General features: G+C 37.2%; 1 protein-coding gene across 1 annotated transcript in view; it reads right to left on the bottom strand.

The window, feature by feature from the left end:
* STK33 (serine/threonine kinase 33) overlaps positions 1–25,970 on the bottom strand; it is a 203,352-nt gene that overhangs the window by 8,445 nt on the left and 168,937 nt on the right. Inside the window, exons 7-11 of the mRNA XM_056116336.1 lie at positions 25,879–25,967; positions 23,570–23,654; positions 10,231–10,306; positions 5,459–5,571; positions 4,931–5,016 (exon numbers count right to left, since the gene is read on the bottom strand). Coding sequence (XP_055972311.1) covers positions 4,931–5,016; positions 5,459–5,571; positions 10,231–10,306; positions 23,570–23,654; positions 25,879–25,967 — 449 coding nt within the window. The remainder of the gene's footprint in view (positions 1–4,930; positions 5,017–5,458; positions 5,572–10,230; positions 10,307–23,569; positions 23,655–25,878; positions 25,968–25,970) is intronic.

Raw genomic sequence — 25,970 nt, 5'->3', positions numbered from 1 at the left:
AGGCTTATCTCTAAAGTCAGTCCAGGTTTAATTCCCAGTGCTAATTCAATAAGGTCTCCAACTGGCCTTTCACTAGGCAGTTTTTGACATAGAAATAAAACAGAATCAAAGAAACAATGAAGTAACAAGACCGTGTCAAAACTCCTTTCATTTTTCACTACTTATTATGTCAAGGTCTAGAGCAATAACTCTAACCTGTTTTAGAGGATAATCTCTAAGATTACTTCCTCACGTGTCTTCTATGGTTCTGTAAAAACTAACTATTCTCTGAATAGTTTTTGTTGTTGTTGTTTTTATGCATTTGTGAAGTTCTTTTAATCTAAATGTCACCTTCTTACCATGACTCCAACATTCATTTTTACGTTTACCTATTCTTAGAGCTGAATGACACTTATTACCTACTTTCCTTCCTCTTCTTTTGCTGGTGGGTGGGTAGGTGGCATAACCAAGCATAATCAGGGCTTATTCCTGGCTCGGTGCTCAGAGACCATTCCTGGTTGGGTTCAGGGAGCCATATGGTCTGCTGGGGGTTGAACCCAGACCAGCTATTTGCAAGGCAAATTCCTCAGCCCCTACTATCTCTCAAAATCTCATATTACCTACTCTGTAAGTAGTTTTTATAATCTCCTCAAAGGAACAATAGATATTTTCTTTAAAAAACTACTTTGGAGTCTCAAGGAACTAAGGAATTTCCTTTGCATGTGACTAACCCTGACATTTGATCCCCAGCACCACATAGTCCCCTGAGAACTTACAGGAGTGATCCCAGAGCCACGAGTAAACTCTTAGCACTGCTAGCTGTGTCCTAACTCTTCCTCCAAAAAACCTACTGCTAGGACTACTACTATCAATACTAAATCTCCACCATATATATACACACATATATATATACACACATTATAAACTCATTGTCTCCTGGGTTTTTGTTTTAAACCCTATATTAGACAGTAGGCAAGCTTTAGGCAAGAATTGTGAAAGATTTATCCTGTGTCCTTCAGAGTACATAGAAATAATTGAATAAATATTTGTCTAATCATTAAATATATCACTGTCACTGTCCTCCCGCTGTTATTGATTTGCTCGAGTGGGCCCAGTAACGTCTCCATCGTGAGACTTTGTTGTTACTGTGTTTGGCATATTGGATATGTCACGGGTAGCTTGCCAGGCTTTACAGTGGGGGCGAGATACTCTCAGTAGCTTGCAGGGCTCTCCGAGAGGGGCGGAGGAATAGAACTCGGCTCGGCCATGTTGGCTGCATGCAAGGCAAACGCCTTACCTGCTGTGCTATTGCTCCAGCCCAAGTATCTTAGACTAATTTTTATATAAGAATATTTATCAAGTAGAGACTCAAGAGATCCACATAAATAATTTATTAGAATTTAATAATAAATATAATAAAATAAAGGTACAGTTTTAATATACTTAGATAAAAATGTTTAGGGTGAAAAAATATTCAACAAGACATTTTTATACTCTTCTGTAGAGTGTATATGTTAAGGTTAAGTGTCAAAAGCTAATGAACAAACCTGAAAAACAATTTGTACATTAATGAACAATAGTCTTGTTCGCATATGAGGACTATTCTGAAATTAGACACTCCAATTTAATTACAAATGCCTTTGCAAAGTAATTTGAGGCAAATTACTCAAGGGAGGGACTATTCTATTCATCTGTATACCCCCATATACTTTATGGAATAACATTTAAAAATACTTAGTAAAATCAATATTGGCATTGAAATAACTGTTGCTATTTCAAGTAAGTAAACCATCTAGAAAAAATTGATACACTAGAACAATTTCCTTCATTTCAAGGAGCACGTGATTGATCTTCACTATCCTATTAGCCTGAGACTCATGTCCTTGACTATTATATTTCTTTTTCTTAAAGTTTCATTCCTTGTCTGCAAGTCAAATGAACTTTCTGCTTCACATTTTCTTGCCTCTATGCTTCAAGAAATTTGGCAATTTCTTATATAATTTATCAATTTTCTCTAGTGTTGTGTCTTATGTAACTTCTTTTTCGTTATCTATGTGTATGTATATCTCATATACTTACATGTATACATACCTATGAACTTAGCATAGGACAGTGGTACTTGGAAAGCACCAAATTACAACAACAATAATAGTAATAACTAATTTGTAAATAATACTAATGGAGCCCAAATCTGGAAAAGAATTTTTGACAAGCTATAGAAGAAATATGCTTCCTAAACAATGATTTTTAAATATAATTGAACATAAATTTTAACAACTGATAGTTTGTTAAAAAATGAAACTGTTGTTCATAATTTTGGGCCACAGCCAACTCTACTCAGAGCTTACTTCTAGTTCTATGATTAAGGATCACTTCTGGAAGTGTTCAGGGGACCATACAGGGGGTGCTGCGAATTGAACGTGGGTCTGTCAGGTACAAAAAAAGCACCTTACCTACTTTACTATCTTTCTGGCCCCTAAAAATGAAAATTTTGATGTAAATTGTTATAAGGGACTTGAAGGGATGTCAAGAGAAAACTAATTATCTGATAAGAAGGAGTAAATTTCTGAACCACTGTTGATAGTAAGTAAGCCAAAAAGGAAGAAACTATAAGATTTAAGAAACAGATGTAAGAATTACAAGTAGACTCCTTACAATGGGTCACCATCAAAAACTTCCTTTCTAGGAAAGTCATCTTTTGGCTCTTTCCCCTTACATATAATCTTTAACTTTTAAAATCAGGATAACAATATAAATTTGAGTTCCATTCACTTAAATGTACATAGAGAAACAATGGTTATTTTCTCAGAATACTTTTTAGATAGGGCACCATGCTTCAAAATGCACAATACGTGGGCTAAAATATAGCAACTCTTTATCCAATAAAACACTTTGAAAAAGTCTCTCTGTGTTAGGTATTGCAAAAGATAAGCTCTATAAAGCAGCAAGGCACTGAGAGAACGAACACATTTTCTTTAGGTTATTTCAGAGTACATAGAAAGTAAGACTTCAAGTGGTTAAGAATAAAAGAGTTTTGCCTTTCAGAAGTTTATAAAATTCCAGTATTCTAAACTTTATACACTCATCTTCTTAGGATAGTCCAACACAGTACACACTATCTTACTTCTTCATCTATTTGGCAAAGACTACATAGAGACAAATGTAACAGAGGCTCAAAATTGGACATTTATGGGAAAAATGACCAAATCCAGAAATAAAGTTGTACTAATTAGAAAACAAATAATTAAATGGCCAAACACGAATGTTGTGTAATGCAGAAAAGAGATGAATTTCTAAGGAAGACCATCTGTTTTGCAGTTTTTTGATCTTACAGTGCTACAGATCTACTCAGTGTACTTGCAATGATCTGACTGCCAGCTCAACTGCACAATTACTTTAAGCCAGAAATATTTATTGCAAAGCATCATTTGAGAGATCTGCACATTCACAGAAGACAACAGATACAACTCATTTTTGAGGAAAGGTCATTTTTAGTCCTTAAAGAAAAATATTATTCAAAATTTTTCAAAGATAAATTAAATGCTTATTAAGAGTGACATCAATATAAATGTATGATATTGCACATATCTGGCCATCAGGACCAGCATAAATCTGTCTGCCTGCATGTCTCAGGAAAACTCCTGCATATCTTGACCTGTTAGCAGCATTTACCTGGACGCTGAGCACTCTGGCTATCTCTGACTTTTTTTTTCTCATTTAACTTCCCTGTACTTCTCCTAATTTTCCTCCTCCATGAAACTCGGTCACTAGGTTTTCTTCTTCAAAGTATCTCAGTATTTAGGGGCAGGGTGCTGGTCCTCTTCTTTTATCTTTCTGTATCTTTTTCTTAATTTATATCTTCAGCCCAGTGGTTTTATATGTATATGGGATTTTCAAGTTAATATCACCAGTTCAGACTTTTCTAGTTCCCGGATTCAAAACTTCAATGATCTAATTGATATCTGTCTAATATGGAACTTTTGATTCCCCACCCTTCCTCCAGAAAACAATTCTTGTTTTTTCTATGATTTTCCATATCCTCTATAAATGGCACCACAATTCAACTAGCTTCTAAAGCCTAATTTAAAAGTCATCTCCTATTTCTCCCTTATTTTCATGTCTTGTGATATAAGAAAGTCCTACGAACTATACCTAAAATATGTATAGTTAAATAAAATAATATATAAGTAAATATTAATATATAATGTAATATCTTCATACCATTACCCTCCTTTAATTAAAGATATTATCTAGGAGTCACTTCCACTTATATCTCATTGAGTGCTAGTATAACTAGCAAAGACAGGGGATAACTATCAAAGAAAAATCAGACAGCAGTGTTTTCAATAAAGTCAGGATCTCCATTCTCAAAGGAAAGAGAATAAATATTGAGAAGTAAGCATAAGCTGCTTCATAGTTAACAAGGTAATGTTCTAAATACAGGGATACTACATTAACTAGTAAAATTAAGGGCATTTGATGCGCCATTGTTAGGAGTCCTTGACTTTTTTGTGTCCTCATGGATTTTCAAATATCCCAAGAATTGAAAGAAGAGTGTTTTATGATTTCAGTGCTTTACATAAATAAACTATACAGACTGCTTCAATATTTTACAGTTTTACCAGTGAAGATTTTTCAACTCTAGTCTACTGGACTTGATAACTGCATGACTTAGAAGTAAGCTTTCAAGCAAAGCCTTGAAATCTCAAAACTTTAAACCTCATTTAGATCTCTATAAAATACTTAAACGACTCTGGTAATGTTGCAACAGTTAGAAAATATCCAATTTATTAATAACTCAAGATAATAATTCTTTTATCTTGTAGAAGATAAAACTGCTTGGCTATTTTAGGAAAAAAAGACATATAAACTACAAAACCAGGAGGAAAACAAAATGAGCAATGAAAACTTATCAGAAAGGAAGAAAAAAAGAAACGCTACTGTGACTTACTGTTAACCAGTGGTTATCTAATAGTTCCTTAGCTGTAATTCTGTGAGCAGGATCTACTTTCATAAGTTGTTTCAACACACTTTTAGCTGCAAAAAGGGGAAAATCTTGAAAATTTTATTTATTTTAGCTACAATTATTATATTTCCAAATTATTCAGGATTAGGTCTGTGACATGAAGAAAAGATGCCAATTATTTATATGCCAGACACAGTAACAGTAATGTCTAAAAGATTGGCTAAAAGTTTAAAGCCTAAATTGAGGTATTATTACATTGATTACCCAATTTTTACTTGCCTACAGTAAAAATAAATCTAGAAATCTAAAAATTTTCTCTTCAACTTTTACTATATATTTTTAATTTTTGTTGGATGTTTTGACCATAACAATTATAAGGGATGGATTTCCACAAGTAAATGGTTTATTACTATAAGCATATTTTATGAATACACAGATGTTAAAGAATTTAAATTATTGGATGAATTTTTTATATTATAAGACATAGATAGTAACCAATTAATTTATAGTTACCACTTTCACTGATGGAGTCCCAGATTGGTTCTTCAAAATGCAGTTCTCCCTTCTTTATTAACTCAAAGAGCTTTTCCTCTGAGACTGCCATAAAAGGTGGTTCTCCAGATAATCTACAATAAAGGCAATCATCTTGTTTACATTTTTATAAGCTAAGAAAAATAATTAAATTTACATGTAACTTAGAAGCAGTGGCGCTTCCTATTTAACTGAAGGCTGAGAAGTGGTGGGTGCCTCTCTGGATGGAATAGGATTCCACAGAAGTAGCAGGTTTTTGCAAGATCAATGGAAGGTTTTGAATACAGTGAAACCTCCTGATCTGCCATGGCCTAGGGCTGTCCCATTTGAGGAAATATGCTTAAATGGGGTTAAAACACAGGCAGTGTATGAGATGAAGTGCATAGTGGTAGTGGCAGATAAGACAGAAATCACACATTGTTGTAAGCAAAGAAAAGGTAAAACCTTCAGGCACAAAAATCTTTTATCCATGATAAAATGTTATGCAAGGATTAATAATAATGAAATAAACCAAAATTAACTTTGAGAAAGTCTAATAGCTCTGTCAAAGCCAAAGTCACATTAAACTCTTCAAAACTCTTCAAAACTGACATACAAAATAAAGATGGTCTGGATAAGAAAAGTCAGACAATGCTGATTCATTTGATCCTTCTGTCTGAAAAGGTGGGATTTCAGCATACAGAACATTCAACATCAGTAAAATTATGAGTCATGTGAGTCTACAAAACTATGAGCTATTTGCATACTTTGTAATACAAGAACTATATGTCTTTAGCACTTTTTAAAGAAATTTTTGTACTATATAGTTCATAAAGAGCACTGCAAAACTGTGCTCCAATAAATAATCCAGTTCAAAAGCATAAACATATGCTTAAAAATCGAATCCATCTTGGTAGAGCCAGAAAGATAATACAGGGGTTAAGGCACTTGCCTTGCAGAGAGCCAATTTTGGTTTGATGCCTGGCACCACGTATGATCCCCAAGCACCTCCAGGACTTATCCCTGAGCACAGAGCCAGGAGTAAACTCTGAGAACTTCTCGGTATTGTTCCCCCTCAAAAAAAAAGTTGAATCCATGTTCTACAAGTGCTAACCTTCCTTATTACGGTCAACCCCAACATGTGACAATAACCCTGTAAACAATGAAACCAGACAGAAAATGGACATGGACTCAAATAGTATATGTTTAGTCTTTAAATCTTAGTATTATACTGCTAAAAGAATAAAATAATTCCATTAGACTTCCTAAGTGCTGATTTATGGCATACAATGATCTCTAAGTATCTTAATAGTTAATTTTTTACTGATATTTAAAAGCTTAAAAATAATTACCACAAGTATTTACTGATTAAGTCTAGTCTTGTTAAATATTTTACCTGATGATGATTATAATGAGGATTTTCCTAGGGAGAAACATTGCTTTATTCCTAGTAGTTTATCAAACCCAATAGGACAATAATGTTTTTCATTAATCAATAGCTTATTAAAATTTAAATATTAATTATAAATTAATATTTACCAAATTGTACTGCAAATTATTTAAATATAATTTACCTAGCTCATTCTGACCCCTCTTCTCTCTTATCTTGCTTGCCTTGCTATTGCTTAGTTTTAAAATACAATGAAAAGAAAACCAGAAAAATGGCCTTATGGACAATTACTATCTATTACAAGTGTAGGCCAGCAAAGGCCCAGCTCATTGGGTCTATAACAGCCAGTGCAATGCACATTTACCAATTTCTTAGATGTTCCTGCATTGCAAGCTGTATTACTATCATGCAATATAGCTTGAGGGCTATGTTTGAAAAATTCTACTTTTTTTTCTGTCCTTTACAATTTTACTTATACAAAAATGTATCTAATGGTTGGTCAATCAGCAGCATATGAAATTTTATGACGGCAATTTTCTGCACATTCAGAAAAGGGAATTCAAGATATGAAAAGATGCCTCTTAAAGACTTCCTCCTATTTCTTTTCTGTTGTATTCACAGGAATCAAAACAACAAAAGAAAGTCACCCATAAAGACCATTTATGTAAATTTCACCTTGCATTGTATGTTTTCATTGTTTGATTAAACAGAAATGATTGAGGGACAATTGATAAATAGGAAATAACAAGAAGGCAATATATGTGCCTCCTTGGTGAACAGAATTATTTATCAGGCTACTGGGTTCAGGCAGATTAATAAATAGGAATTGATTAGGTAAGTAAAGAAAAAGTAAAATATATGCCAGGATGATAATATGCAGTCTTGCTCTGGAAGTATAAAAATTAAAATAATCTTTTATAAAAAGAGGAAAAATGTTTATATATGTGTGACTATAAAACTGATCACTTTCTTTCACACTCAATCCAATCTAAGAAGGCAGCAAACATTATTTCAATTGTGTAATATTAGATTATATATGTTATGGTTGACTCGTGTTATTTAGAAAGTTAGAGTATAAAGTACTAATTTAAAATAGTTATATTTCTAACTAAAGACATAGCTCAGATTTTTATATGATTCTAATTAGCACAAGACAATGATCAAGAATTTTGTGGTTATGTTTATACTTTATACAATCTAAGCAGTGATGTGTGTTGACCATTTGAGTTAAAGCTACAATAATATCATCCAATTTCTACTGCCTGTGTATTCCATTTCACAGAACTGTGAAAATGTAACTACTGTGATGTCAATATTTAGAAACGATCTGGAAGAGGTAGTGCACAGTGAAATCTACAATATGGCCATAAAATTAATGTTGCATCAACATAAAAATGTTCAAATTCACCAAGAGGCAGATCAATGGTCACTAACTTTTCAAAACACCTCTTAGAAAATTCACTTTAATTCAATTTAAGCAACATATTTTGAGCACTGACTACATGCCTACTGTTTTACAGGATACCAGAGATGCAAAGATGAATAATTTCTCTGCCCACTATGAAATTTAGATTCAAGAAAAATGATACAATATACATCCTATGATATTCACATTATCATATTTTAATAACGTTTTTAAAAGTTCCATGAGAACACAGAGAAGTGAACAATTCTATCAATTTTATAAATGTACTAATATTCCAAGTTAAATATTCTTATTTTTATTATTAATTTTCTTTTTTTATTTTTGTGGTAAAACAGATTTTATTCGGGGGTTTTGAAGGAGGGGAGAAAGAGAAAGCGAGAGAGAGTGGAGAGTAATGCGCTCAAGAGAGAACCAGGCTTCTCCAAGGACAGAGAGAGCCCCTACACTCATTCAGCATTAGACATAAAAGCATGAAAGTACACATCCCCAGAGGGGACATGCGGGTGACACATGTGCTCAAGCACCGCATGTGTTCGGCCACATGGGCGCAAGCAGCACAGGGGCTCGGGCAGCATGTGTGCTATTAATTTTATTTTCAATGTAACAGTTTTACATGCATTTTTTGGTATGTTGCTTTAAGCTCTTTTGTTTGGGGGCCACATTCAGCAGTGTTCAGGGTTTTCTCCTGGCTCTGTGCTCTGTGATCACTTTGGGCATTGTTCTGGTGACCGTAGGTGGTGCTGCTACATGCAAAGCAAGTGCCTTACCTACTGCACCTCTCACTGGTCCCTATTGCTTTAAATTCCTTGTATAGTGTGACAAAGTAAACATCACAAATACAGTAAATCTGCTGGTGTTGAGTAGGAAACAGAAGGCATTGATGATTGGGCTAAAAAGAACCTCTGAGGCTGGAGTAGTTGTGTGAACAAAATTTAAGAGGCATGCAACGGTGAAATGTGTGGGTAATAAAGAGTGACCAGGCCAGGGAGACCATTCAGAGTCTGGAATGCATACTTGGCATTGTCCCAGGCTCAATATTTGGCACCACATGGTCCCTGAGCACCACTGGGAGCACTCCCTGACCATGATCCAGCACTGCTGGGTGTGACCCAAACAAACAAGAGTGACCTAGAACTGCCATGTATCAGGTAGGTACATGAGAACACACCTCCAACCAAGTTTGGGAAAGTTGCTCTTCGTGGTTAAAAGAAAAAATTAGAAAATTTCAATTATCAAAGACTTGCTATTATAGGCTATTTTGAGATTCTTTCACATTCCAAGGGAGAAAGATAGTGATGTGAAGAATAAAGTAGGAAGAGTGATTAAAGGAGGAAAAACAGTCAAAAATACATTGTAATCATCTAGAAGAGAAATCAGAAGGAGAAATGGTACCAGTGAATAGAAATCAAAGAATATGTGAGGACACTGCAAAAGAAAAAAATTAACAGGACAGGATTTTGACCCTTGAACATGCATGGTAGAGAAGAGCAAGAAGGACCAATGTTTCCAGCAGCTTTAAGAGAATTAGGAGCAGCAGTACTTCCCTGGATCCTGGACCATATCTCTATTAAGCATCCATTCTCATATATGCCCTGGTAAGAAGGGTAGTTCTACCGTCAGGTGCCAGTACTTCCTCTACTCTCTCTACAAATCATCTCTTGGGAAAATACAAAGATGCTTGTGGTATATAACAAATGACCAGAGCAAGTTCTGCACTTTGATCAAACAACATATTGCAGTATTTATAGATCAACACAAAGCAAAACAGAATAAATGTATAGTGCTAAGAAACTAATGGATGTACCTGAAAACTGTTGAGGTCTGTAAGAATGGTTTCCCCGTGTTCTTTTCAATCACTTTAATAAAATCATATTGTTTAGTTTTCATTCAGAACTGATATAATTCTACTCTGAAAGACTATTACTTTATTTTAAAGTATACAGCTAGCAAGCTACTTACAAAATGTACATGATGACACCTATGCTCCAAATGTCACACTGCTGGCTATAGTCATGGGCATTGATAACTTCTGGGGCTGCCAAATAATCAGAAATAAAACAATATTAATAATAGAATAAATGACTGTTGAATGCTCAACACAAAGCATAAAAAGTACTGACTATGTTTTAATTTATTCCCCTAATAGGAAAAAAGAGAACCCACAGCAGATGTTAAATGAATAATGTACAGGTCTTAACAACTGATGTCGCTCTTCTCTTTTAGCTTCTCATAAAATGATGGCACACACTATATAACTACATGTACAACTCTTTATTCCCTTGAAATCGTTAAGAAATTACTTTGCAAAGATTATATCATTACAGAAGACAACAATAACTCAGAGTAGAAAAGAATATAAGCTTTAAATGGATGTAATTTAAAGCAAGCCCAGTATGCAGAAATCCAGATTCACAAAAAGCCCAAGATAAATGGTTAGACATCATTTTAGCAAAACAATAATAAAATAATATCACAGAATTCCTGTGATAGAATATGAATTATTTCTCACATTTACTAAACCAGAAATCTAAGGTTAAGCAAGAAATCTTCAACAGAACTGGGTCAAAAAGTCAATGAGTCTCAGGACAAGAACTCAAATCCAGGTGTTCTTAACTCTTTAATTCTGTGCTACTAAATCTTTATTCCTTGCTTTGCAATATATTCCTTTAAACAACCTTCCCAAAGTAGAACTCTTTTGTTTTGCTTTAAGGTACCTATTTTTTTAAATTAGATTTTTAAAAATTGAATCATCATGTTACACAGTTATAAAGCTACTCATGATGGAGGTTCAGTCATATAATAATACAACACCCATCCCCCCACCAGCATCCATTTCCCATCACCAATGTTTCCCTCCTGCCATCCCCCATAACTGCACCGTAGCACTGTCCTCCTGTTGTTCATCGATTTGCTTGAGCAACCCCAGTAACATCTCCATTGTGAGACTTGTTGTTATTGTGTTTGGCATATCAAATACGTCACTGGTAACCTGCCAGGCTTTGCTGCGCAGGCGAGATACTCTCGGTAGCTTGCCAGGCTCTCCGAGAGGGGGGAAGGAATCGAACCCAGGTCAGCAGGGTCAGCTGCGTGCAAGGCAAATGCCCTACCCGCTGTGTTATTGTTCCAGCCCAATGATAATCCCCATAACTAAATTTTTTAAAAAATAATGATTGACTTTTCTAAGTCACATTTGATATTTAAGGAATGTCTGCTGTATCTCTACAATTAGAAGCCAAATATTCCTATAATTCAAGCTATAAACAATAAAATATATTTGTATATTCAAGTAAACTTTAAAATTAATAGTATACTTCTATGTAAGTATTGATATTGTGAAATAAATATAACAAGTGATAACACTGATAACAAGGGAGAGAACAAGAGAGAAGACAGATGGTTTTTAGAGCTTTGCTCACTGCAGCTACTTTGGTCTTTGTTAGGCATTTGACTCCCTTTGTTAATGAGAAAACTAGTTTAGATATATTCAGTCACACATATATATGTAAAAGAAAGTTTCACAGCACCTTCCATGAATGTTTTTATTTTAGAAAGTGGTTTCAATCTCTCCCATCCACACATACTCCAAGTCACACACACCTTTCATAACCACTAAAAGTAAATGTAATTTCATTTCCAGTGCTACTGCTAAAGAATCTGGAAAAGGGGGCGGGGGGGGGGGGAACGGGGAAGCAAAGAAATATAACCTTTTATCATTCTTCTATTTACCTCTTGATAATTAACAAACAATAGTCCCTAATTTTTGAAAGTCATTCACTAGTTTCCTTAAACATGTTGACATCTGTGTGTATCACCAGTGGCTCAAACTTGAATGTGGTTTACTTACCACAAATGACGGCACTGGAGTAAGTGGGTTAAGCAGCTACTGGTATTCTTTAACTTTAAACACCTACTCATTCAAGTTCAAGTTTCCCTAGGGCTGTGTGTCTCTAGCAAGAACAAATTTGGTGATTAGATTCTGGAAAGATCTCCAGAGAGGTGCATGACAGGGCAGGAGTTCAGAATTCCTGGTCTTCACTTTTTCAGAATTGTCTTAATAATCAGGGGGTATTTTTACTTGCACTGTCATCACAGTTCTCAAAGGGAAACAGAGGCCAGAGTAGCAGTGCCAGAGAGCCATTTAGGAAGTCAGCAAAGCTCTAAAAACCATCTGTTTTCTCTCTTGTTCTCTCACTTGTTATCAGTGTAGACAACTAATAAGCAGGCATAAAACTCAGGGTGATTGGATATATTTTCCCCATGTAACTACAGACCAGATGTCTTTCGCCAACAGGAGTATATGAACAGAATCTAAAGTAGTCTCTTTTCAAATAAGATAAAACAATTACAAAACTTCATACATCAAGTAGGTAGTGTGGGCAGGGAGACACCCTAGATTTACCTCTCAGCAATAAAAAATGAATAAATTACTCAGCAGTAAAAATGAATAAATTATACACAACAGCACATGTCTTGAAATCATTACATAACACAGACAAGACAGACATAAGATATGAGAAAGAAACCAATACTAGCTAATGAAGTCTAGATGGGGGTTAACTGAGCACAATACAGAGGGATTTTCTAGGGTGACAGAAATGTTCCATGTCTTCTTTTAGCTGGTCATTACACAAGTATACGCATTAGTCAAAACTCATGGAACATGTCCCTTAAAACATGTGCATTTTATTGCATATAATTTATATTTCAATAAAGTAATTTATAAAAGAAATCTATAAGTACAAAAGAGTTTGTCAAAACCCTAACTTGGTGGGTGAATTTAATAACTCAGTCTCTCAGAAATAAACAGAAGAAAGCAAAATTAAATGAACAATATGGAAATTTGACAGAGAGCTTTTCCATTTGATTTCATAAACACACACATGGGAATTTTTAAACTCAACAAACAAGGAATGCACAGTTTTAAAAATATCTAATGTAGTATTAGAAAACTAATTGCATGTTCAATCACAAAGAAAATTTCTAAAAGTTGAAAACCTTTAAGTCACAGTTAAACTGCTCAGTGGAATGAAGAAAACAAGACCAAAAAAAAAAAAAATTAGGCCAAGAAAATTAACACTCAGAAGAGTATCAATCACAGCCTAAAAACCTAGAGGAAAATTCTCAAACCATTTCCAAACAAACTTTGGTTTAGAGAAGAGTAAAACTAAAACTAAACCTAAAACTACAGTCTACTTTTTAAATTAACAATAAATAGAACACTGTATAACAAAATAAATGGTCACCAAACTATTGTGGTCAACAAACTATTTAGAGGAAAATAGCCTCAGATGGATTTAATAGAAGTTAAAAAGTCTAAACATTAATAAATGTTCAGCTTTGGCAGTTAAAAATAAACCCAAAAAATCCAGGCAAGATGAAAGAATTTTTTAAGTAATAAAGCAAATAACATTAGAATTAGCAGGTTATTTGAAAGTCCAATAAACTGCCCTAATTACTAATAAATTTTATCAGGAAAAAATGCCTTGTATTATTAGAAGAACTAAAACTTAACACTATGAGACATATGCTGTGCTAGGTATATATATTTTCTTATGTACTTTTGTTTCCATGATAAGTATTTTCTTGATAAGTATTTTCTTATGTACTTTTGTTTCCTTGATTACCATCCTAAATGTTTCTTCTTCCTTTCCCTGATTTATGTTTCTTTCTTGTTCACTTCTTTCTAACATATTAAAGGTAAAGGTAAAGGCCCTCCCGTTGATCGTCGATTTGCTCGAGCGGGCCCAGTAACGTCTCCATTGGAGACTTTGTTGTTACTGTGTCTGGCATATCGAATACTCTCGGTAGCTTGCCGGGCTCTCCGAAAGGGGCGGAGGAATCGAACTCGGGTCGGCCATGTTGGCCGCTTGTAAGGCGAACACCCTACTCTCTGTGCTAATTTTATTAATTAATAGAGCATTAATAGAGTAAAGGGCAGAACTAGAATCTAAGTTAGCCAGGGACTGTAGAGCCCCTAAAGCTTATATCACATCATTTCACTTTCGTTAAACGTAGTTGGAATTAATAGAAAGCTATAACCACAGATACATAGGAGCATCTAAAAATTATAAGTGAATAAAAATGCATATTTATGTTCAATCCCCAGCACCATGTGTCCCTCAACCCAGCACTGCCAGCATGGACCTGGGGGTTCCTTCACTATGTGAAGTATCAGGCCAGATTGCCAGAGAGGCCATTCCCTCAAAAAAGTAAAGAAAAAGTGAGGATTTTTATGTGCTAAATAGAACACTAGTTAAAAAATTATAACCCTAACATTAAAATAATAAAAACAGCACAAAAGAAAGAAATCTAACCTCAAAACTCCAAAATAAGGTAGTGAGAAATTAAGTAGAGCAATATAGCAGCTTATTAAAGCAAATAGAATTTAATCCCTAAAGGCAGGTTGGTTCAACATTCAAAACATCTATTCATATAAATATCTCACTGAAGACATTAAAAAGAGTCACCCCCAGAACATGGAGAAATAAATCTTGATAGAAAAAATCTTCCCTGAAAATAAAACAACAATTTGTCTCAAACAACTCATAGAAGTTGATCACCAGAGAACAACTGATCATGACAAGTACCTGCATTTTGTGTATGGGTGGCTAATGACCTGTGAGGTTGGTGGCATAGGGGAAGCTGGGCGAGCTCTTCTGATGGCCTGGACAAAGGGGCTTACAACCACTTTGGTGCAAACTGCAGACCTAGCAAGGGGAGGTGCAGGGCTGCTGGGTACCTGAAGGGAAAAGCCTATTAGGTTTCCGAAATGGTACTCTGAATACTGATATTCTGGCAGACAGTGTTGCAGGTTATCCCTTACTGACCGTTAACCCTTGACCCCCATCTACCACATTATTGTCAGAAGGGGGTTTCTCACAGCTCTGCTGGTTTGCAGTCCAAACAAGGAAATTACCAATATAGTGGGAATATGTAAGTCTTTGGGGTACAAGAATCCTCCTTTATGGAGGAAAAAGGGATCTGTGAAGTTGTTAAGGGAGCAATCCACCCATGGCTAGACAAAAGTCCCAAAGATTTCAGCAGATATAGCCTGGCAGAAGAAGCCTGGGGAACTCCTCAGCTCCACGCCCCAGTCCAACAGTGATATTAGCTCAAGCCTTACAAAGGGAGAAATAGCAAAGCGTGGAAGGCTGAGACTTCTCTCCCAATTTATCATAACTCTTTGATTTATGATAATATACTTCTGGATTACACCATCAGCATCAGCAGACCCTTTTGCTGGGTCTAGAGGAAAGGTCTACTGAACTCAGATAGGGAACAGGTCTAGTCTGTAAAGAAAAGTGAATAGAAAGGTATTTCATACCTAGCATAGTTCTCTGCACCAGAAAACCCCAGTAGGGCTTTTGCCAATGAGGCTAACAGTTCAATTTGAGAGTCTGAGGATACCTTGCTGGTTGGTCCCTGTCATGCAAGGGATTCCTGGCTTGAGCAACACCACATCCTTAGGCTCTAGCATTGAATTGACAGCCTGATTTGCGAAATACTGCAAGAGTGGCCCCCCCGGGACCCTGATTACTGCTTAAATGGCTTCCCTTTCTGCAAAAAAATAAACAAAATAAACTGAAGATGCTATCTGTAAACCCACACATATACATGGTCATCTAATGCATAATAAAAATAAATCTAACCCATACACTGAAGAAAGAAGTCTCTTCAATAAATGGAACTGTGAAAACTGGACCTCAAAAATGCAAAAACAAACAAACAAGAAAAACAAAAACTTGATTACTATTTAATAGCATGCACAAAAAAAGATTTAGATTTTAAGCCAAGACCATAACCATAAAGTATATAGAAGAAAACACAGATATACCCCAGAAGTCCAACATGAGAGATGTTATTTGGAGAGTCAAGTACAGTGGTGAAGAAAACAAAAGTAAGCCTAAACAAAATGGCTCATTAAATTAAAAAGCTTTTTACATGGCAAAGTAAAACTACTATCAAAAAAAAAAAAAGGCAAGCTAGCAAGTGGGAAAACGTATTTGTCGAGCATATATCTCACCAGGGGTCAATATCCAAAATGTATACAGAATTCACACAACTCACCACACCAACAAAACATAAACAACCTGAACAACATACGCACACAATATCTGAACAGACATTCTCCAAAAATGATATCAGATGTCCCAAAGTGTATGAAGATTTTGCAAGGTAATTTATTATTAAAGAAATGCAAATCAAAACCACAAAAAGACATCACTTCATGCTCATGAAAGCTTCCTACATCAAAAGAAAAAATAGAAACAATAAGGGTTGTCAAAAATGTGGAGAAAAAATAACTGTGGCACATTACTGATGAGAATGTAAATGGGTATGACTTCTATTGAAAAAAGAGACCTTTAAAACATGAATATTGTGGGGGCCAGAGCCATAGCACAGTGGGCATTTGCCTTGCATACAGTTTTGCTGGGTTTGATTCCTGGCACACCATATGCCCTACTGAGCGCTGCCAGGAGTGATCTGAGTGTAGAGCCACAAGTAAGCCCTGAACACCACTGGGTGAGAATCAAATTCAAAATAATAATAATAATAATAATAATAATAATGATAATAATGATGATGAAATGAAAACGAAGTACCAGAGAGATAATATAGAGGTCAAGGCACTTGCCTTGCATGTGGCCAACTTTGGATTGCCCTCCAATATTATCTATAGTCCCCCAAACACCAGCAGGAGTCACTCCTGAGCACACAGCCAGTAATAGATCCCGAGTACTCTTCACCCCCCAAAACAAAGGTGGAGACACGCCTCCGGATCCCGCCCAGGCTGAACCTCATATCTGGGGCAGCTCTCAGGGGAGCAGGTAAGGGGACTCATCCACCACAATAGAGTCCTGGCAGCCAAAAACCTTCAGAACTCAATGGCCGCCATGCTCACAGCAGATCTTCACAGACTCAAACAAGCCTCATCCATGAGTGAATATGCTGAAAAACTCAGGTATGCGAGGTTTGTGCCTGAAATCTCCAAGATCTCATGGAGTCAGGAATGTCAAGTACAGTGGTGTGCATCTAGGAGTCTGGCAGTCATGCCCACAAACTGCCTCTGGCACCACATAAAACCGTTAACGGCTATAAATCTTGGAAGAGAGTAATAAGCTACAAAGTCTGTATCCCAAAGTCACTATCCAGTTAAAAACTTAACTCCAGCTGTTTAAAATTTTAGAATTTCTAGAGTGTTCGACCACATTCACAGCCATGAGACATCTCATAGTCAACACGATGGATATATTAGGAGTGGCACACCACATTGGATGGGGTGTAAAGTAGAAAGTAAAAGCCGATTAATCTTGATTTAAATATATATGTGTGTGTGTGTGTGTTTAATATTTATATAAGCACACAAGGCTTAACCTGTAACAGCATGTTAGTAAATCTCTCAATCAAGGGCTTAATGGCTCCAGGCTGAGATACAATCTTCACACACTTTCTTCTAAGGAAACTTAGATCATTTTTAGTATATCATTCATAACAAGTGTGTAAACACAAAAGGACAGAAGTATCTCTCCCGCTGCCCGCGTTCCATAGTCTCAGGTCGTTTCCTCCTCTCCAGGGAAGTTGATGGCGATGGGCAGGTGAAGGAAGGAAACAAGGGCCAGGCTGGTTGGTCTTAGTTGCAGTTTATTCCAATCCTCTCTCCATTTACTCTCCTCTGCCTCCCCCAGCACACTCTTACAGTCTCATTACATTCCAGAAATTTATGTCATGGAGGGCCCAGGTTCTTTCAGACCTATCCCCTGTAGAGAGCCCTGAAATCTCCTTTTATCGATCATGGTACCTCTAAAGGGCGCAATGCAGTGACGTCATCAAAAGGAGTTACAGAAAGAACATTGAGGCAGCAAAACATATCTTGTTTCTTTACATCTGCAGGCCAGTAATTTTGGCCTCTGGAAAGAAGATACAAAACCAAAACTGAAACCTTTCTTGGGCTACAAGCACTTGGATTTGCAAGTGTGGATTTGCAAAGACTAGTTTGGCTAGAGCATGGAATCTACATCTCAAAGATCAGGCCTGGCTAGCACCTGAGATCTGCATGTCAAAGACCATCCAGGTTTCTGTGAGAAAAGGAAAACTGCCTCTTACAATATACTGAAATTATTTACTGAAGGCAGTTTGAAGGGGAAAAATGTTCAGCCTCATCCAAACTAGTCAGGACACACGAGAAATCTCGCCCATTTTCATGGGTCCCTATGTTCCTGCCCATTGTGCAGTGCAGTCTACAAGGGCTCACCCTGACAGCTCAGTCCTGCCCCAACAGGTTGGGGTAACAATTACACATAGGTGTGGTCACAATCAATAGGGGTAGAGTTCTTTCTCTCAGGGAAAGCCCCTTCTAGGAAAGATTCTCATTTAGCAGATCCCACCCTAGAACAGAATCCCCTGGGTGTGTTTCTCCTCTCCTTGTCCAACAAACATATAAGCATACATAATATAAATCATTTTGTATGGACACAATAAAAAATACCTTAAGATTATAGAATTGCTCTCCTAGGGCCATCTCGATCTCAGACTACAGTGCTCAGGCCAGATAGTCTTTTGTATCCCTTAGCAGGGTCCTAGGCTCGTCGTTACCTTTGGATCATGACAGCATTTGTCTATGAACAAACTCTTAACTTATAGTTAAGAATCATGGCACTTTGGCCTGACCCATCTCGATGCCAGGGTAACACATAGCTTGTCCTGGGTCCATTCAGTCCCTCGTTGGGACCCTGTTTTTGGGGTGCTAGGAACTAAGGGCAACTGAAGCTTAAAGCCGAGAAAGCAGATACCTGGGAATGAATAATATTCAAAGACAATTAAATCCTAAGCTACAAAGCGTAATATTAACTGTCTTCCTGTATCTATACAAAAAGGACATTGAATTAAACTATTCAAAAGACATGAGGAGAGGAGAAAGGCAATATTAACTTACAATACAAGTTCAGTGTCCTAGAAGGTTCTGACCTTACAAATTAACAGATTCTGATTAGGGGAAAAGCTGATTAACTGGTTGGGGAAGAGAGCATAGAGAAGTGGTTACAGATAAACAAAGGAATGGGAGTGACTCGGGAGCACTATAATGGGTGTAACCCGACTAACTTAAGCTCCTTGAGGCAAGGGAGAAAGGGCAAATCAATTGTTATCCTACAACAAGCAAGCACTGTCTGTAGCACTGTCATCCCATTGTTCATCGATTTGCTCGAGCAGGCCCAGTAACATCTACATTGTGAGACTTGTTGTTACCGTGTTTGGTATATTGAATATGTCCCAGGTAGCTTGCCAGGCTTTGCCGTGTGGGTGAGATACTCTCGGTAGCTTGTCAAGCTCTCCGAGAGGGGCGAAAGAAATGAACCCGGCTCGGCTGGGGCCGGCTGCTTGCAAGGCAAACGCCCTACTGCTGTGCTATTGCTCCTATGAAATAAATTATTTATGGCTTGCTACTGGAGTAGGCTTGGGTGTTGGTGAAGAAAATTTGAAATATTGGTGGTGCGAAATATTGATGCCATTAAGATATAATGGCAGTGGGATTGGTGTTGGAATATTGAATGTAATAAATTATTGTGTAGCGCGCGTGCAGCCCCGGACATCTAAGGGCATCACAGACCTGTTATTGCTCAATCTCGGGTGGCTGAACGCCACTTGTCCCTCTAAGAAGTTGCCATGTCCACTTGCCAACATACCAAATTCCACAGGATGGGTATGTTGTTCCCAACGTTCTCCCCTCTGAAATCCGACACGCCATTTCGTCGGTTAAGAAACAAACAGCACCCGGCCCAGACAAGGTCAGACCTGAACACCTGAAGAACCTGCCGTCAGTACTCATCAATACACTGGCTCGGCTCTTCACTCGCTACCTGTCTGAATGCAAGGTTCCGTCCCAATGGAAAACCAGCAGGACCATACTACTGTTCAAGAAGGGAGACATCCATGACATTGGCAACTATCGCCCGATCTGCCTATTGTCTGTCATCTACAAGTTGTTCACTCGAGTCATCCTGAATAGGATTGGCAGAACATTAGATGAAGGACAACCATGCGAGCAAGCCGGGTTCCGCAAAGGATTCAGCACCATCGACCATATCCACACAATAACCAAGCTCATTGAGGTTTCTCGGGAGTTCAAGATGCCGCTCTGCTTAACGTTCATTGATTTAAAGAAGGCCTTTGATTCTGTTGAGACGGAAGCGGTCATTGAAGCCCTAGCCAATCAGGGCATTCAAGCCCAATACATCAGGATCCTCCGTGAGCTGTATTGCGGATTCACTACCAGGATCTCACCATTCTACAAAGAAGTGATCGTTGATGTCAAGAGAGGGGTGCGGCAGGGTGATACCATTTCACCGAAACTCTTCAGTGCCACCCTCGAGAACATCATGCGACGACTGGAATGGGAAGGAATGGGAGTGAAGATAGATGGTCGGCAATTATACCACCTCCGCTTTGCTGATGATATTGTTTTAATAACACCAAACATCAGCCAAGCGGCACAAATGTTGGCCGACTTTGACCGTGAGTGTGAAAAGGTAGGACTACAGCTGAATCTTACGAAGACAATGTTTATGAGAAACAGCCTTGTTCCTGACGCCCCATTCGCTCTCAATGGAACGACCATCTCCGAATGCAACAGCTATGTCTACCTAGGTCGAGAGGTCAACATGACAAATGACCTGGCACCCGAGCTGCGCAGGAGGAAGAGAGCGGCTTGGAACGCCTTCAAGAACGTCGAAGAAATAGCTAAGAGGACGAAGAACCTCCGGCTCCGGGCACATCTCTTTGATTCCACTGTTCTTCCTGCATTAACATATGCCTCAGAGACCTGGGCCCTACGCAAACAAGATGAGAACGCCATTCAGGTCTCCCAAAGAAGAATAGAAAGAGCTATGCTTGGAATATCACGTTTCACTCAAATGAGAGAACGAATCCGGAGTTCTGACATCCGTCGACGATCAAGGATCAGGGACGCTGTCTCATTTGCCAAGGTGTCGAAAATCAGATGGGCTGGTCACGTAATGAGATTTAAAGACGACCGTTGGACTAGAGCTGTTACTGATTGGATTCCACGGGATGTCGAGACCGCGTGGCCGCCCACCTACCAGATGGTCAGACTTCTTCCTGAAGATCATGAACGATCGGTTTGAGGCCCTTCATGTTCCCGGAGCGAACAGATGCCATTGGGCTACACTAGCACGCGACAGGGACAAATGGAGACGTTACTGACGCCCGCTCGAGCAAACCGACGACTAACGGGAAGTTAAGTGATTAAGTGATTAAGTGAAATTATTGTGAATAACTTTATAAAAATAAAATGAAAATGAAAACAACAACAAAAATGGAGGGGCTGGAGAGAGAGAAGTGGAAGTTAAGGCAGATGTCTTGCATGTAGTTGAGCCCCACTGACCCCAGACACAACAAGGTGGTCCTTCCTCTCTCTCAGTACCACCAGGATGCCTAGGATAACCCCCAAGTCCTTGGGCCCTTGCACTGAACCATGACCTTTTGGCTGAGAATCTCTGGGAGGGGCCCGAGAGCCTCCTGAGCACTGCTTGGGAATCCTTTGCAACAAAAAAGAAAGAAAACACAAATGACATATGATCCAGCAATGCCACTTCTAGACATTTATTCAAGGGATATGAAATACCAATTTGAACAGCTATCAAAACCCCTATTTTCAATTCAACATTTTTCATAATAGTCCAAACATAGGCTCAATGTAAATATTTGCCAGTAGATGACATAATAAAGAAATTATTATATATATGTTCATAGGAATATGTGTGTATGTGTGTGTGTTCAAAAGAATACTACTCAGCCATTAAAAAAGATGAAATTGTCCCTTCTGGTACAAAATGGATATGGGTGATTATGCAAAATGAAATAAAAAAGGAAGTGAAAGACACTTGTCAGATTTGCTCCATCTGGAACAAAGCACATGTGGAATCTATAAATTAATTTACTAAAGTAAATGAACTGGCAAGAAACAACAAAGCTGACTCCTAGCCTTTATCAATACCAGGCTGGTTACCACTAAGAAAGTAGCTGAGAGAAGTAAAGAGAGGGATAGTTTTGGTCATGGGATGGCACTGACATTCAATGATGAGTAATGATAATTACATACATACAAAGGCTTGAAAAAAAACCTAAAATTCCCTAATATTGCAAGTCAATTATAAATCAATGAAAAATCAAAAATAAAAATATTTTAAATAGATTCACCATATATTCCAGTAAGGCCACTACTGGCCAAAAGGATTCAATACTAATTAAAAAAAGATACATGCACATCTATCTATGTTTACTGCAGTACTCTCTACAATAACCAAGATATGAAAACAACCCAAGTGTTCAATGACAGATGAATGGATAAAGATGTGGCAGATATGCACAATGAAATGCTACTCAGCTATCAGAAAAGATGAAATCTTGTCTCTTGCAACAACATAACTGAAATTCATGAGAGTGAAGCTAAACAAAAAAGTCAGAAGGAAAAAGGCAAATATCAGGTGAACCCCGTTATATGTGGGATTCAGAGAAACAAAGGAAAACATATCCTTGTACTTTGACCACAGAACTGTAGCATGTAGCACTGTCCTCCCACTGTTCATTGATTTGCTTGAGTGGGCACCAGTAACGTCTCCTTTGTGAGACTTGATGTTACTGTTTTTGGCATATCCAGTAGGCCATGGGGAGCTTGCCAGGCTCCGCCATGCGTGCAGGATACTCTCGGTAGCTTACCGGGCTCTCCGAGGGGGATGGAGGAATTGAACCCGGGTTGGCCGCATGCAAGGCAAATGCCCTACCCGCTGTTATCACTATGGTTATCAAACAGAGAAGGAAAGGGGAGAGGGTGAGAGAAGGGAGGAAATCTACTGGACTACTGTATAGAGATTTTGATACTTTGGAAGTAGGTGAGCTGTAGGAGCATTTATTCTGAAGAGGTGTGAAACTGTATCCTTAGAATGTACAGTCTCATGCACCAACCTCACTAAATAAAAAGAAATATAATAATAACATATATTAATTTATAATAAAGTGAAATATTATACTACATTACAATAAAATTACAACAAAATAAATCAGAAAACCAAAACCAGAGAAACAATAAAAACTATAATTTTTAAAAATAAGAATTATGGGGAAAATGCTCAAACAACTGAAAATATTTGATCTAATTAAGTAAAAAAGCAGCCCAATCAGAGCCACGAAATATTGAGGGAAAAACAAATGGCTCAAGTTTTCATTGTTCATGCATATTAGTTGCCTTACTTTACACAAAGACAGCTCATTCCAATGTTCTTACCCATATAGATAGGTGTGCCACACGTGGTCTGCAGCATGGATTCATTCCTACCATGCTTCCTCACTGCTAGGCCAAAGTCGGTTACCTAGAAGAAGAAACCCAATCATATTTTCCTGTACCAGAGCTCATTCATTTTGAGGGGAGGATTTCACCACACTGTAAATACATTTTAATGTAGGGGGGTTCCTAGAGAATGCAATGTTCCTGCTTTTTATTTGTATTACTAGTAACGATCTTGATTTCTCTTCTCACCTTCCTTTTTTTGTTTTTTTGTGAAATCAAAACTTAAAAGAAACCTGGTTTCTCAAATCCTGAGAAAACACCCATTATTCAGCAGTTCCACCAGGAAGCTGTATTTTGAAAGAAGACTTATATTTATTTTTTTTTTTAATGAAAAAATGCTTTAAAAAGTTCACCCATTCTACAATACATTCTGGACTAAGTATATTTAGTATCCTTATTTCTGATTCCTGAACTGTACTCCAGTGTAAAGCACTGATAGAAATGCAAATCATGGTCTTGATAGCATTCATTGAAACTTCCCACTTTTGTGATTATTTTTAAAACATTTTGGGGGCCCTAGATGGTACAGCGGTGAGGGCACCAGCCTATCTTGTATCTGGCCCATCTTGGATCCCAGCACCACCAGGTAATCTCTCCAGCATTGCCCGGTGCAGCCCTGGAGGCCCCCAATAGGGAACAGCCATGCAGCCTCAGGCTCTTGCATTGAACTCTTGCCTGTTTGGCCAGAACCGCTGGTGGGACTCCAACAAGAGTCTCTTGTTGGGAGGCTCCAACAAGAACAAAAACAGCAGCAGCAGCAGCAGCAACAACAAAATACTATTCCTGATAAATATCAACTTTACTATTATTTCTTTAGTGCTTCTAGAGTATCCTGATTAAAATAATTACTACACCATTAAAAACTCTGAGAAGCAAATGAATGGAAAACTAAATAAACAGTATAACTGCAAATACACTGGAGAGCGCCTGCTGCACTGCAGTCTTTGTGCTTAGTTCTAAATCTTGGTCATTAAACATGCGGTTATTAAATATTCAGCATGTGCCCTTGGTCTTATCTCCCAAGTTAGAACAGCCTTGGGCTGAAAGCAGAAAAACAGGCACACTTATTGATCATACAACCAAAAATAGTTTCTTGGGCCACAGACCCTGAGTGCAGAAATTCCAGTGTCTAATCAAATCAGAAAAACTATATATGTGTACATATATATATAATCAATATGTAGTATCACTGTCTAAATTGCTTAATCAATTTCATGAGAAAATTTCAAAATTATCACACTAGGAGCATTGTGATATATTAAATATTTACGTGTACTTACGTGTGTTTCTCCATAGGAAAATCTATACAGATATCAAATACACAAAAAGGTTTCATGGCCCATTTCAGTTCTGCAGAAAAAGCTTTTCTTTTTCATTCACTGATACTATTGTTATTTCTCCATGTGTGGATTGAACCTAGGGTCTCACACATGTTAGCATGTGCTGTACTACTGAGCTTTATCCCCAGGTCATTCACCAAATATTAAGTGAGCACATACTATGGTTCAGGTACTATTCCAGGTTATCAGCAATGAATAATACTTAAATAACTCCCACTCTCATAGCATTTACAATGAAACAATCTAAGGAGGTTTTTCTTGGGTAAAACAGCAATCTTGTTAAACCTCTCTTTATAAATTACACAGGGATTTAACTTCTGTAACAGCAAGTTATTCACAGACATTTTATTCCTAAATTAACACATTCATATATTTTGGAAGCAGCCACTATTAAAGTGCTAAGTAATAAATAATGTATCCTATCATTTATTTGACATTAAGGAACGGTTAATTTGAATAAAATCTTCAAGAATAAACACTTAGCACATTAATTGTGCGTAAGACATAAATATTAATACCCAGGAAAATTTTCAATGAGAAATACGGACTTTAGCACTAATTTAGAATCAAAAGCATAGCCAAGGAGGTGTGTTTTTCTCAAAATCTGTAACACATTTACATCAAATTACCAGGCATAATTTTGAAATTAATTAGAATTCAGAGCATCTGTTTGCTCCCTATTAACTAATGATTTAGAACTACCCAAATGGATATGTACTTTAAAAAAATTCAATAGAACCACTTAACTTGCAAAATTATTCTTGTCAGTTACACCTTTTGTGAAATTTTCAGTTTTTAAGCACAAGCACATTTTTCTGCTTGAACCTATCAAAATGTATCTTTATAAAGGATGCATTTTACTATAAAGCCATTTATAATCATTGAGCACGATTTCTAATATCTTACCTTTATGTTTAAATTCATTTCATTTTTATCATTAATATAGCTGCTTTTAACCATTATGTTTTCCAGTTTCAGATCTCTGTGTACTATATCTA

The sequence above is a fragment of the Sorex fumeus genome, unplaced genomic scaffold (genome assembly GCF_029834395.1).
Source record: "Sorex fumeus unplaced genomic scaffold, SorFum_2.1 ptg000030l, whole genome shotgun sequence".
Taxonomy (NCBI): Eukaryota; Metazoa; Chordata; class Mammalia; order Eulipotyphla; family Soricidae; genus Sorex; species Sorex fumeus.
The sequence above is the reverse complement of the archived record's forward strand: the minus strand, read 5'-3'. Positions and strand labels throughout refer to the sequence as shown.